The sequence below is a fragment of the Lagopus muta genome, chromosome 6 (assembly GCF_023343835.1).
Source record: "Lagopus muta isolate bLagMut1 chromosome 6, bLagMut1 primary, whole genome shotgun sequence".
NCBI lineage: Eukaryota > Metazoa > Chordata > Aves > Galliformes > Phasianidae > Lagopus > Lagopus muta.
The window spans coordinates 26,231,070-26,245,150 of record NC_064438.1 but is presented as its reverse complement, the minus strand read 5'-3'; the positions used below and the strand labels follow the sequence as shown (position 1 = coordinate 26,245,150).

Genomic DNA, 14,081 nt, shown 5'->3' with positions numbered 1-14,081 from the left:
TAGCTTAAAGTTGATATTATTTTTCCCCTATGAAACTGGAATGGCCCTTGGTGTAGGGAGACAGCAGTACACTCCTCTTTTGAGCCCATGCTCATGTCTCAAAATATCCTGTAATCAACGTTAATGAAAACTTTGAAGCTACATCAAGGTGAAGTAGTACACCCACGTTACTCAGCTTTACCATGTGAAGCTGGTACCATGTTTTCATGCAACGTAATCTGTGTAAATGCAAGTGACTGCACACTGTTAGATGTATCTGCATTCGGTTTTTCACTTGATCAGAGTTGTTAGCAGTGAACATGTGGGGAAAAATTCTACAAGAAATCACCTGGAGAAGCTCAGCAATTCAGCGTGAAACTGATTCACAGTGGAACTTTGGTAGAACTGCGTTCAATTCCAAGCCCCAACAAGCCACTGTTATTAAGATACAAACAAGTAATATGCTTAACAAAAACAAGACCAAACAAACAAACAAAAAAATTGCTTCATTGTTCCAGATGCTTTCGGGCATATTCTGCCTTTAATCTTTATTACTAGGGGGCTATTCTTGTTACTTAACATCAAAGTCAAACTGAAAATAGTCACTGTATATATTGGAAACCTTTAAAAGGGGCTGTTGAAACTTTAGCAGCTGGTTAGTGAGCACAGTGAACCTTTGCATGTTTTTGGTATGAGTTTATAAAACAATAACCATAGACTGTCAGGGTATCAGGATTGCAGGGGGCGTCCATTTACAGCACGGACGAGTCTGAAGAGAGCTCAAGGTAAGATTTATAATTATTCTACTTGTTCATTTCTGTTCATTACTTCAAAATATCAGATACCGTTCCCATCCCGTTACCCTTTAAGATCCTCTTGTTTAGGCTGATAGAAGTTGAGGTCAGATTTAGATTGTGAAGTAGGCTGATTTTTTTTTTTTTAAATTGGATTTTAAGGAAGCAGACCTACATAATGGGTTTTCATATACAAGGCTGTGTGGCTGTGTGTTTGCACATGTGTAAACGTTATTTTTAAGTTTAAAAAAAAAAAAAAAAAAGAATTTTTTTCACCACAAAGTTTGAGTGGCAGAAAAGCAGTTCTACAAAAGAAATTTCTATTGGAACATCTAAGATAACCTGTAAGTATCAACAACTTCAGTATATAAACTTTTTTAAAAGTATATGAAATTTGAGGTAAGTTGGATTTTTAGAAGTTGGCAGCCTAGTTTAGCATCTGACTAGACTAAGGTTTAATACTGTAAAGCTCCTGTAAAGTATGGTCCTTTAGAAATTTATTTTCAGCCCCATGTATCTCGTAGAATCCAAGTTTTGTTTTTCATACCAGTTTTCTACCTATTTCCTACCATTTTTAGTCCCTTTTTCCTTTTGTGATTTTAATGTATCCAATATTGGTTTGCCTGTATTTGTGCTATCAATGCAGAGTAGTTTCACTGGATACATTAATCACTAGTGAATTAGCTTTATTTCTGTAATCCTTTGTTGGTTCTCTGGTCCCCGTGCCTATGGCAGAAGAGCATTTATCAGGTAAGATTGCTTTTTAAAGTTGTCTTACATGCTTTGTTTAAAAGAAAAGAAAAAAAAAAAAAAAACAGAATGCTGTTTGATTGTTCCAGTTTTTAATTTCATTTCAGTGATGGTAAACGTGGAGCCAAAGGGGATAAACATGTTTATTCTGCTCAATATTTTTTCAAAAAAAAGAAAAAAGTGGTATTCTGGCATCTGTCAGGTTGAAATTTGGTATACTTGGTTGTTATTTGGTATATTTGTGAACCGTGTACTTGCTCTTCCTCCCAGAAACATAGCTTGTAGGCAAGGTTAATCCAGTGTTGGCGGTCCATGTCCTAGCACAGCATCTGTAAGTTAACACATAACAATTGCTTCCAAGGATGGATTTATCTATCATTCTGTTGATGTATTTTCTATTGTCTTATAGGAATTCTGGTCATAGGAACTGTTTCTAATTGAAATTTTAAAAATGGCAATTTTGCACAATTTTTAGTAAAACTGTAGCAGGTAACCCTTTAGTTTCTGTGTTTCAAAAGAGCTATTTCCAACCTTTTTTTTTTTTTTTTTTTTTTTAACTCTCTCCATATTGCAGTGAAGTTAAGGATTCCATTCTGCAGAGTCCAATTTTTACCAATGAACTGTTAGATTTTTTTAGGGAGGTGAAAGGTTGCAGCTCTCTTCCTTGTTAAACCACATGCACCATGTGTAAGTGGAAAAATTTCTTTACCCAACTTTTCATATAGGGTTGTTTCGGTCTGCCGAGACTTCTTGCGAAACAGTGTCCCAGTAAGCATTCCACTGAAATATATTCTTGTTGAACAGGATTAAATTTTGTTAGCTAGAAGTTCACTCTGCTTGTACCCAAGTGACTTATAGGACCAATGGAATCTGTGGCCCATTTGAATTATGACAACTGCACACTGTGTATGTGCAGTTTAGTCAGCCTATTGAGGCCAGCCCGGCTCTGCTAAGGTTGGAGATTGCTGGTCTGTGTAGATCTATGCTTTTGCACGAAATCTAGTCTTGTGATTGCTGCATTTTGATTTTATACTTACGAGTTCCAAAAATACCCACCAAACCCTCTTTAATATTTTAAAATCAGTGGCGGTTTTGGTATCTCCATTACCAGCCTTGTGTGTTGCGTCGGGAAGGTCTGGTTCCTATAACTACAAAATTAACTATGTAAGTTCTCTTGTTGGTTTTTAGAAACTGGAGGAGGAAAAAGGCAAAAAGGAGAAAGAAAGACAGGAAATTGAAAAAGAACGCAGAGAAAGAGAAAGGGAACGGGAGCGTGAACGAGAAAGGAGAGAGCGTGAAAGAGAAAGGGAACGGGAGCGTGAACGAGAGAAGGAAAAGGAACGGGAGCGTGAACGGGAGCGAGATAGGGATCGTGACCGAACTAAAGACCGAGACAGAGACCGAGAACGGGACAGAGATCGGGACAGAGATCGTGAAAGAAGTTCGGATCGCAACAAGGATCGGAGCAGATCAAGGTAGTACACTTAAGGTTGCTGTCTGTTTCAGTTATTTCTAGTGTTCTCTGAGTCTCTAGTTCAGCCCAGAAGCTGCCGTTCAAAATAAGAATGGCCCTTTTGGATGAATGAATGAAAAAAAGGAAAATGAAATTTTAGAGAAGATTCTATCTACACTAATCAGAAGAGTACTTGGTTTCCTGCACAGCGTAGGAACATAAGGACTGTAGTAAGCAGCCATCATCCAATCATGACTGAAGTATACAGGTTTAATCGAGAGTCTTTATTTTTTCATGAGTGATTTTGTTTGTCCTTGAAATGTTCTGATGTCTTCACCATCCTTTGCTTTAAATATTTTCATCTTCTTTGCATATGTGGATGTATTTTTTTTTTTTTTTTTTAAAGCAAGAGAATGACTTTTCCAGTCTTAAACTATGACTCATAATGTCAGTCTCTAGGCGCTACCATTTTCATCTTCACCATGGGAGAAATAGCAGTTACACTTTACATTTTCTTGTAAGTGGGGCTTATATTATCTGTAAGCCATGGAAATGTGAAGATTTATTAAGCATACCTTTTGGTGTGGCATTTTTAGCTGTCACTTGTTTATAGAGAACTACAAACATAATCTAATAAATGAGTTGCTATGTGCTTACGCTTGATTTCTGTAGATATTCCTATTAAATAGTTGCAGTGCTCAAACAACTACTTACATATATTCAAGAACTATTTATCTCAAAGTCCTGATTTATGCTCACTGCTGTATTGGCTTATCATCCTGTATAATTGCACAAGAAAGACAACTTGCAAGATGGTGTAAGTAGTGCATTATACACTTAAAAGTACATCATTTCATTGAATGGACGAGAAGGGCTCTGTACATAAAGTTGGACTTCTTGCTTCCTTCAGAGAAAAAAGCAGAGACAGGGAAAGAGAACGAGAAAGAGAACGAGAGCGTGAAAGAGAACGGGAGAGAGAACGGGAACGAGAACGGGAACGAGAACGAGAAAAGGATAAAAAGAGAGACAGAGAAGAAGATGAAGAAGATGCCTATGAACGCCGAAAGTTAGAGAGGAAACTGCGGGAAAAGGAAGCTGCGTATCAAGAGGCAAGTTGGAACTTCTTAGATTCCTTATTTACTTCTGGGTTCTAGTAACTGTTTTTCTACAAAATATGCTATTTCTTCTCTCTCTCCTTTTCTAAATATACTTTTAATCTTTTGACAGTGTGAATTGGGGCAGAGTATTTCGGTCAGTCAGAAGAACATTGGATTCTTTGTTCCGAAGTCTTAAACCATAACTAATTATGCTTAATTTTAATGTGTTTCTAAACAATAATATAGTTATCTTAAAAGTAGTTCTGCTGCTTTTAATTTGCTTGAGTCTGAATTGTATGCTTCTGTTGTAGCGTCTTAAAAACTGGGAAATCAGAGAGAGGAAGAAAAGTCGAGAATATGAAAAAGAGGCTGAAAGAGAAGAAGAAAGAAGGAGGGAAATGGTAAGGCTTAGTTCTACCTGTGACTTTTTTCCCCTTGTTCTTCATGTCCATCTTGGAAAGGAATGTTTTCTTGTGATCTTTATGCAGTGTTAGTGCTTTCATTCTGTATATGCATATGTACAAAAATTTGAGTTAATAGACATGAAAAAGATGTCGAATAAAAGCAGAATTACTATTGAGAGTCCTGAGTAACTTGACCTTGTGAACATAAGACATTGAGAAGTAGGCAGCTGTAAAAGCACTGTGGTTTGACCATCGTGCACAACTCTATCTTTAACCTGAATTTTTCATCAGATTTTTCCAAAATCTATCTTCTCTATGTTATACCGATGGAACTAGAGCAGCATTTTTGCTTCCAGCCCTCTCACATGCGTGAACCTTATGTAATATCTAAGCGCTGCTAAATTTCTGTGGTTATTTCATAACTGATGAACTAAAGCCAGTTACCAGTATAACACCTGGAAATGCTGTCTGAAATCACAGCTTTAGAAGGTGGATACTTACACAGTTTAATAGTTTTCCTTGTTTAAAAAAATTATTTTAAAGAATGATGTTCCTGTTTCACTTCATAATTATCATAATTATCCCAGAAAAGGAGAAAATACAAGTGTAGGAGTAGGTAGGAGGTGGAGTGGGATTTGCTGCAAAACAAACAGAAAATGAAAAGTGGGGAAGAATAAAAAATTGAAAGACGTTGTTCTACATGAAATTAAATCCCCTCTCAAAAAAAAAAAAAAACAAAAAACAACCAAAAAACGTGGTTGAGAATTGTTTTAACTCCAGTAGGCACTTAAGTCCCATACAGTTTCTTGCTCCCTCCCAGTGGGAGGAGAAATGGAAAAGTTAAGTTGAAAAAACTCTTGGGGTAAGGTTAAAGCAGTTTAATAGGTAAAACAAAAGCTGCATGAAAGTTGCACAAGCAAGCAAAATAAGAAATTTAGTGCTTCCTAAAAGCAGGCTAATGTTTAGCATTTCCCAGGGAAACTAGGCCTCATCATGTGTAGCAGTTACTTCGGAAGACAAATGCCGTAACTGAAGGTTTCCCTTTTCTCCTTTCCCCTGGCTTTTATTGTGAGCACAATGTTATATAGTATTTCCATTTTCTGTTGAAAACTCTTTATTTGAAGCATTGACTTCTAAAAATATTACTAGATTTTAAACCAGAAATAATATTGTTTATGCTTTGATGTCTTGCAGGCAAAAGAAGCTAAACGGTTAAAAGAATTCTTAGAAGATTATGATGATGACAGAGATGATCCAAAATATTACAGGTATGTCTTTATGTTGATTCCAGGCGAGAAAATATTCACCTACCATTTTAACAAAATTGTGGAGTTTGTTGGCAGAGGTTTATGGAGTTTCATGTTTGAATGATTAAGTGGTGATTTAAGGCTCATAAGTGTCCAAATTATTTCAGCATTGCTTAAGTGCTGAAGGGAAAAGGCAAAGTCCTTAAGTACTACTTACTGGTGACTGGGAGTAGCTACTCCTTCCTACTACCTAACTTTCAAGTCAGGCACAGCACAGGTCAGTGTAAGTACAAAATAAGGTTAGGGCAAGCAGGGAGACAGGATGAAGCTTATTTCTAAATAGTTCACTACAAGGAAGCTGTAAATTGTATCAAGAACAAGCATATTAGGAATGAGATTCAGGTTGGGACTAACTGAAGCTTGCATCAGACTAAGATATCAGAACTGGTTCTTGTCACGTACAGCTTTATAAAATTTGGTTATTTTCCTGGAGAGATCAGCAGTCTCATTCTCTGTTTAATGTGATGGGAGGCAAATTTTATACTGGAATGTAGGGATATTTTTTCCTGTTCAAAAAAAAAAAAATAGGGGACACAATGTGCTTTTATGCTCTAACTTAAGTGTAGTACATCAGTATCAGGTACTTCTTGCATTGTCATACAAAGCTATAATTGGAATGTTCTTTTAAAGTACAAATTTTGTACCTTTTGTAGGGGTAGTGCTCTTCAGAAGAGACTCCGAGACCGAGAGAAAGAGATGGAAGCAGATGAGCGGGATAGGAAGAGAGAAAAGGAAGAATTAGAAGAGATCAGGCAGCGCCTTCTGGCAGAAGGACACCCAGATCCAGATGCAGAACTTCAGAGGGTGAGTAGCTGTTAGTCCAATAGGAAAAAAAAAAACCCTTGATATTAAAATGTGCTTAGTAAGCTAAAGATTGAATGATTAATACATGATTCACTTTTTCTTAAAAATAAATTCAAGCAAGCAGTTGAAGACTGGAAATGAAAAATGGTTTTAGATGCATCTCTAGATGGAGTTTGAAGACTAGATTAGCCAGTAATTGTCAATAAAATGGCAGTAGTTGTATATATTAATTCTTAACTTACATTTGTTTTTGAACAGTGCTGTTTTTAGTGAGCTTATTTGCTAATTCTGTTTCATTGTAGATGGAGCAGGAGGCTGAGCGCCGTAGGCAGCCACAAATCAAACAAGAGCCAGAGTCTGAGGAAGAAGAGGAGGAAAAAGCAGAAAAAGAAGAAAAAAGAGAAGAACCAGAGGAAGAAGAGGAAGAGCCTGAACAGAAGCCCTGCCTTAAGCCAACATTACGACCAATTAGTTCTGCCCCGTCTGTTTCTTCTGCTAGTGGAAATGCAACCCCTAACACACCTGGTGATGAATCTCCCTGTGGCATTATTATCCCCCATGAAAATTCACCTGATCAGCAGCAGCCAGAGGAGCATCGGCCCAAAATAGGACTTAGCCTCAAACTAGGTGAGTTTACAGTTTTCTGTTAACATTCAAATGGGTTTGCAATGGAGAAAAAAAAAAAAAAAAAAAAAAAAAAGGCAAGATGACAACATAGTTTTCCAAATACATGGTACATTTTGATATATTTTGTCAAGCATTGTTATCCATATGCTCTGCATGTGGAGTATGTATGGATTTTTCTTCTGAAATGTAGAGTGGAGGAGACATCTAGTCTCCTAAAGGATTAGCTCTGAACTGAGATTAGTTATTTTGCTTTGAAGGTTTCTAAGCACCTCTTGTAAAGATCTTTGTTAGTTTTCATTAATGTAAATATATGTTAATTAAGTCTTAGATACTTCCCATATTTATTCACAAAGACCCTTTAAACAAGGAAACTGGAAATGAGTTTTTTTTTTTTCCCCTCTTAAAGTAGTACAATGAATTGATGACAATTGCAGTTGGAACATGAGCATAGAGTTCCTTAGCTCTTCAGCAATTTCCTAGTGTTCAAAAAACCAAAATATTTTTGTTCAGAGCACCAGAACTAACGATACTTGCTTTCAAGGTTAGTTCATTTATTATTTTGAACTGTAATAATGCTGTAGTTTGAGGTCGCACTAATGTTATAACGTGAATAAAGAGCAACTGTGTGTTATTAGTCTAACAGTTTTAATGTTTTTACTACAATTGGATTTGTAGTTAACTTTTACCTTGTTGCTTTGCCTCTGCCAAGGTTTGAATTCCTGTTACTGTCTCCCTCTCTCAGTAAGGGATGCTAATTGGTTTTAGGGTAATAGGGGAGAGCTGCCTATTTTTCTAGAACCTTGAAGAAGCTCAGTTTGAGCTAGACACCTAAATATATGAGCTAGATATCTAAATTTTGAGATTAGACATTTATAGAACACAACCTGATATTCATCAAAAACTGTGTGAAGAGCAAATGAGGTTTAGTTACAGTCCGTGAATATGTAATTCTGTCTTATGGGTTGTAGGTGCCTGCAATAGTCCTAATCAGCCCAATGCTGTAAAAAGGAAGAAGCTTGCTGTGGATAGTGTTTTCAATAAATTCGATGATGAAGACAGTGATGATGTGCCCCGGAAAAGGAAACTTGTCCCCCTGGATTATGGAGATGAAGATAAAAGCAACATCAAAGGCAGTGTCAATACAGAGGAAAAACGCAAACATATTAAGAGTCTCATTGAGAAGATTCCCACAGCAAAACCAGAGCTCTTTGCATATCCTCTTGACTGGTCAATTGTGGATTCAGTAAGTTAATTTCTTAACCGTGCCCAAAAAGCCTGATTTTTTTCCAAGCAAACCTTGGAATTTGAATAGAGGTGTAGCATTCCTAGTACCTCAGGGAATTGAAGCAGCACTGTTAAAAGGAATTGAACTTCAATATTCTATTTCTTTTCCATGTTCAGTTCTTTTTCTGAAGTACGACCACTTATTTTTGTTTGGTCTCTTGAGTTGATAACACTCCTGAGTTGTCTAGTAATGTTATGAATGGGGAGAAAAAACTCTTATGAAGTCTCTGAATGGCTGTCAGAAATACCGATACCCAAATCACTGTGTTCTCAGTTGGTACTTAAACATTTGTTGGTTGCTCTGAGAGCACTGACTCCTATTTATTTCTGTAGAAAGTACAACAGATACCAAAAGCATAAAACACTATTTGATGTAACAAATTCTCAGCTACAAAACACTGTTCTTCAACATAGTCATCAATATTGGATTTGCATTTTCACCAGTGATGATTGAGAGCCTGCATGCAGCACTTAATAAATAAGTCTATACATAAATCTATAAGTAAATCTATAGCTGAGATAGTCTACATAAATGTTCAGCAAGTATCATTGGGTGCAATTTTTCCTCACTGAGAAATTCAGTTCCACATCTTTGTATCATATGTACTTTCATGCCCTGTGCTATTTTGCCAGACTGCCCCTCTGCTGTCATCTGTTGCATGTCAATATATAATGGAATACTGGTGGGAAGGTTCAACCTTTACTGCCATACCACCTACATCCACCTCTGACATTGTGAACCAATAAAATACGAGACATTTGCTTTTGGAGCAGTCATCTTTCACTGAGCTGTTGTTTTGGGTCTTCTGGCTGCCTTTTTGGCAGTAATTTTTCAGGGTAATAAAATTTATGGAAATTATGGTGTGTTTTTTTTTCTTTCAGACGCTAATGGAACGTCGAATTAGACCATGGATCAACAAGAAAATAATAGAATATATTGGGGAAGAAGAAGCTACACTAGTTGACTTTGTTTGTTCTAAGGTTAGTATCTTCTGGGTCTGTTTGAAGTCTGGATTTTATTGCCAGTTAAAGCTGCAGGAATAGTAGCAGTATCTGTTGCTTGAAGGCAGTCTGTTCTTACCTTCTCTATAATTTATAATATTGGTGAGCAGAGATGATTGATGTACTTCAGGTTAGTATGTACACTGTTTCACAAGTTATCTCTTTGAATGCTTAAGTTCAATTTGTACATGCCATATGCTGTTTACATTTAGTACTCTACTCCATAAAGGCATCTGAAGTGACCAGGTGGCAAAAGCAGTTGTTGTACCTGATAATTTTAGCATTTAATTTCAGATAAATATTTAATTTGCCATGAACATTTTTAAGTTTACAGAATTGGATGTGTGTGAATTCAGGGAAAGAGAGTAGGCAGACATCACGTGAGTTTTAAATTAACTTTTTAAAAAAATCTTTTTAGTTACTGTTATTTTTTTGGTAGTAGACAAATATCAAGGTAGCACTAGAAGACATTGTCCCATTCCTCTCGGTCATGTGTGTCATTTGTTTAAACTAAACTCTGCTTAGATTACTCCATCAAATTAAATACTGCTTTCATGGTATATTCATAAGGGCTTGCCTCAGTTTATGTTTCACTGGCTGCAGGATCAAGTCCAGAGAGTGGTGGTCAATGTTTCAATGTCTGGATGGAGATTGGTGATGAGTGGTGTCCCCTAGGGGTTGACGCTGAGGCCGATACTCTTTAATAACTTCACTGGTGATGTTGACCCACGGGTCAGGTGCACCCTCAGCAAGTTTGCTGATGGCACCAAACTGTGTGGTGTAGTTGGCACACCAGAGAGACCTAGATAGGCTTTTGAGTTGGGCCCAGGTGAACCTCATGAGATTCAACAGATCCAAATCCAAGATTTCGTTCTTGTGTCAAGGCAACCCCCATTACCAGTACAAGCTGGAGGGATGAAAGGATCGAGCGCAGCCCTGCTGAAAAAGGTCTGGGGGTACTGGTGGATGGGAAGCTGAACATGAGTCAGCAGTATATTCTTGCAGCCCAGAAAGCCAACCGTATCCTGGGCTGTATGAAAAGAAGTGTAGCCAGCAGGTCAAGGGAGGTGATGCTGCCTCTTTACTCTGTGCTGGTGAGGCCTCACTTGGAGCACTGTGTCCAGATGTGGAGTCCTTCATAGAGGAGAGATGTGGACCTGTTGGAGTGCGTCCAGAGAAGGACCACAAAAATGATGTGTGGAATGGAACTCATCTCCTATGAGGACAGGCTGAGAGAACTGGAGCTCTTCAGCCTGAAGAGAGAGCTTGCGAGATAACCTCATAGTGGCCTTTCAGTATCTAAAGGGAAGCTACAGGAAAAAAGGGATTGGACTCTTTAGCAGGGTCTGTGGTAACAGGAAAGGAGAAATGGTTTCAAGCTCAAAGAGAGTGGATTAGGTTTAGGTTAGATAGAAGGAAAAAATCTTTTACAGCAAGGGTGGTAAGGCAGTGGAACAGGCCGCCAGTGATGTGGTTGATGCCCTATCCCTGGAGACTTTAAAGGTGAGGCTGGATAAGGTCCTGTGCGGCCTGATCTAGCTGTGCATGGCCCTGTTCCTTGCAGGGGGTTGGATTAGGTGGCCTTCAGTGGTCCCTTCCAACTCTAAGAATTTTATGCTTAAGAGCTATTGCATGAAGCAAATAGAGTGATTGTTTTGTGGCATGAGTGGTGTATGGTGTAATAGAAAGTGAAAAACAAAATATTTGCCAAGTTTAAATTATATTAAAAAGAATGTCATTTTCTAGTTTTGAAGGACAGCTTTATGATTATAGAAAATTGAAATCCTTAAAATACTTCAAGACAGATGGAAAACTGCACTAGAATGATAGAGCAAATTTTGCTTCACTCTTCCTGCAGAAATTCACTGCTGAAGGAAGAGGAATTTACCAAAGGTGCCAAATAGCCAGCAAATAGAGACTGTTTTGGATCTTTGGAACGTGCTAGAACTTGTTCCTCAATAACAAGCCATAAACTTGCGTTCACTGTAATTAAATCTAATGAATCTAATTTTGCCTTGCTAATGCTAGAAACTCATGAATTGGAAACACTGTTGTCTGTGCAAGGTGTTAAAAATTCTTAGGAAGTAGCAATTTTTTCCCCCTGATACATTCATATAGTTTACTTTGAGTTTTTAGACCAAAAACATTTATTTCTTTCAGGTCATGGCTCACAGTTCACCACAGAGCATACTGGATGACGTTGCCATGGTAAGCAGAAATTGTCTAACTGATGTACCTTCTGCATTGCACAGAAGTTAGTAGTCAGTTGTGTGAATCAGTAGGAATCTGTAACAGAAATATTTGGTGTTCATAGAATGTGCATACTGTAGTTACATATGAAAGCTGTTTTGATTAAATAGTTTATGCTAGCACAGACATGATATTTTAGTTACAGCCTCTCGGTAGAAAATAGTGAACTCTGCTGAGAAACTCTTTGTATTTGGAAATGTAGAACAAAGGTTCTGTCCCTAGCAGTAGAGGTAAGACTTGACAATAGTAGAACTGTACCAGAAATGTGAACTTCTGTTGACTCTCTTGTAATTACATTTTCTGATTTGTTTTATGGTGAGTCTGTTCCTAATTAATGAGTATATACAAGAGTGTAACAAAGGTCAAGTCAGATCATAAGTGCAGGACAGGCAAAACCCCTGGTTTATCCAGTCCTTCACTGAGCGTTAACTTTGATTATATTGCCTCCACTGCATTGGAATTGGGTATTAAGTGATCTTTCTTCTGGCTGCAGATTGTGATATGTCTACTAGAATTAATCATCATTACTAGAATCCCTAACCTAAAAATAATGTATAAAATGTGTGTTTCTTACAGGTACTAGATGAAGAAGCTGAAGTTTTCATAGTCAAAATGTGGAGGTTGTTGATATACGAGACAGAAGCCAAGAAGATTGGTCTAGTGAAATAAAGCACTCTCCTAGCTTCTAGGGTTCCATTTCAATTTTTGCTTTTTTTTCCCTATCATCCAAGGACTTCAGACCTTCTCTGTTCTCAGAGACTTGAGACCTGTATTTTTTTATGTAGAAAATGTGAATTTTTTTTTTTGTCCTCTGCTTAGAGGCCCCTTCTGCCCTTCTCAGTTATCTGAAATCCTGCATTGGTTCTCTTTATAATTCACCAGGTACAATTACCGGTATGTTTTATAAGCTGCAGCTACTGTACACGCTCTCTGGTAATCTTATGTTACTTTGATTCTTGTAAATATTAAAAAAAAAAAAAAAAAAAAGCCCCTCTTTTGCAAAATATTTGCACTTAATATGGAATTATTTTCAGTTACAGATTTAAATTTAATTTAAACTAAGTGGTTAGCTGTTTTCACAGAACAGTTCTGTGTGTTTTCTGGTCTCCTTACCTAATTCTGGAAAAGGAGTTTCCTCAGACTTCTGGTTCTGACATGAACCATTACTGGTATTGGTATATCATTGCCCATTTAGCTACCAATAAAGCTGGAAGTTGATTTTCTGCAGATTACTCTGCTTCTTTCCTAGGAAGTGCAAATTGCAGGAAACTTTTAATTTGCTCTCTCAAAGCAAGAAGAGGATCTCAGTAAGTGCTATTTATTTTTTTTTTAAACCTTGCGTATCTTTTGCTCAATTTCATTTTTATCACTTCTTTATAGTCCCTTGTCTCCAAAATAATTGATTTTTTTGTTTTGTTTTTAAGAAATAATTTTTAAAACCTTTTTTTAGAATGTAAGGAGGAAAGAAAACGCACATGCTTGGGAAGCTTCAGAGTTGTAACTGAGTGTAGTAGTTGACAAAAACTAAACCGTAAGTTTTCAAACAAAGCTGGAGTCTTGTTTTTATCCATACTGTTAAAACTAGCCCTGACTTTTGTTTTCTACTGTAAGCAGTCTGTTGTCCACAAAAAGAGGGTTGTATTTTACTGCCTTGTTTGTATGGATTTTTATAAATAGACTGATGTGATATAAATGATGAGATGTACTGTAAACTGCATTTTTTTATCTCATACCCAGGTAAGAAGACAAATCAATAATGTGCTATGAACTGTTTTGATTGCAGGAGGACTGTGTTCCAGGGAGCAAACTATCTCAAAAACTCTTAGTTTTTAAGCGAAATTCTTAATAGCAAACAAATTAAGTAAAGGTGTTCCAGCATCTCTATATTGTATTTAACTGAAGGATACAGGTTGACCTGTTCAGAAAACATAACTGTGACCTTGAGTTACTAGTTCTTTGTATCTGGAGAGGAGACTTGAAAACACTGTTCTTAACAAATGGGATCGTGTAAAGGTTCCACCATGTAAATATTTCAAATATTAAAAATGTATATATTTGATTTGAGGACTGACATGAGTCTTGTGCAGTATGCAATTTTTTTTAAAAGTGCTTTCTGAATCGGTGAATCAACGTGCTCACAAATGAGGGTGTTGGGGTTTTTAAACTTCCACCTCATTTCTTTGAGGTCCCTAGAATCCTGCAAATGCACATGTGATCCCTGTGTGTTCTTTCACATCCCTGTCATATTATACATTGTGCTTGTCTTAACTTGAAGTATAATGCTTAGGTGTTTGCATTATGTTGTGCTTAAATTTGTGTTACACGCTCCA

The 14,081-nt window shown here is 37.1% G+C and overlaps 1 protein-coding gene across 3 annotated transcripts in view; it reads left to right on the top strand.

Annotated features, from left to right (window-relative positions):
- RBM25 (RNA binding motif protein 25) overlaps positions 1-13,827 on the top strand; it is a 33,329-nt gene extending 19,502 nt beyond the window's left edge. For all 3 annotated transcript variants that reach the window (XM_048947654.1, XM_048947652.1, XM_048947653.1), the window contains 10 exons: positions 2,712-2,998; positions 3,887-4,085; positions 4,385-4,474; positions 5,672-5,745; positions 6,438-6,588; positions 6,891-7,215; positions 8,184-8,458; positions 9,382-9,480; positions 11,662-11,709; positions 12,328-13,827. In XM_048947654.1, coding sequence (XP_048803611.1) covers positions 2,712-2,998; positions 3,887-4,085; positions 4,385-4,474; positions 5,672-5,745; positions 6,438-6,588; positions 6,891-7,215; positions 8,184-8,458; positions 9,382-9,480; positions 11,662-11,709; positions 12,328-12,420 — 1,641 coding nt within the window. In that variant the 3' untranslated portion in view covers positions 12,421-13,827. The remainder of the gene's footprint in view (positions 1-2,711; positions 2,999-3,886; positions 4,086-4,384; positions 4,475-5,671; positions 5,746-6,437; positions 6,589-6,890; positions 7,216-8,183; positions 8,459-9,381; positions 9,481-11,661; positions 11,710-12,327) is intronic.
- The last annotated feature ends 254 nt before the right edge of the window (positions 13,828-14,081 follow it).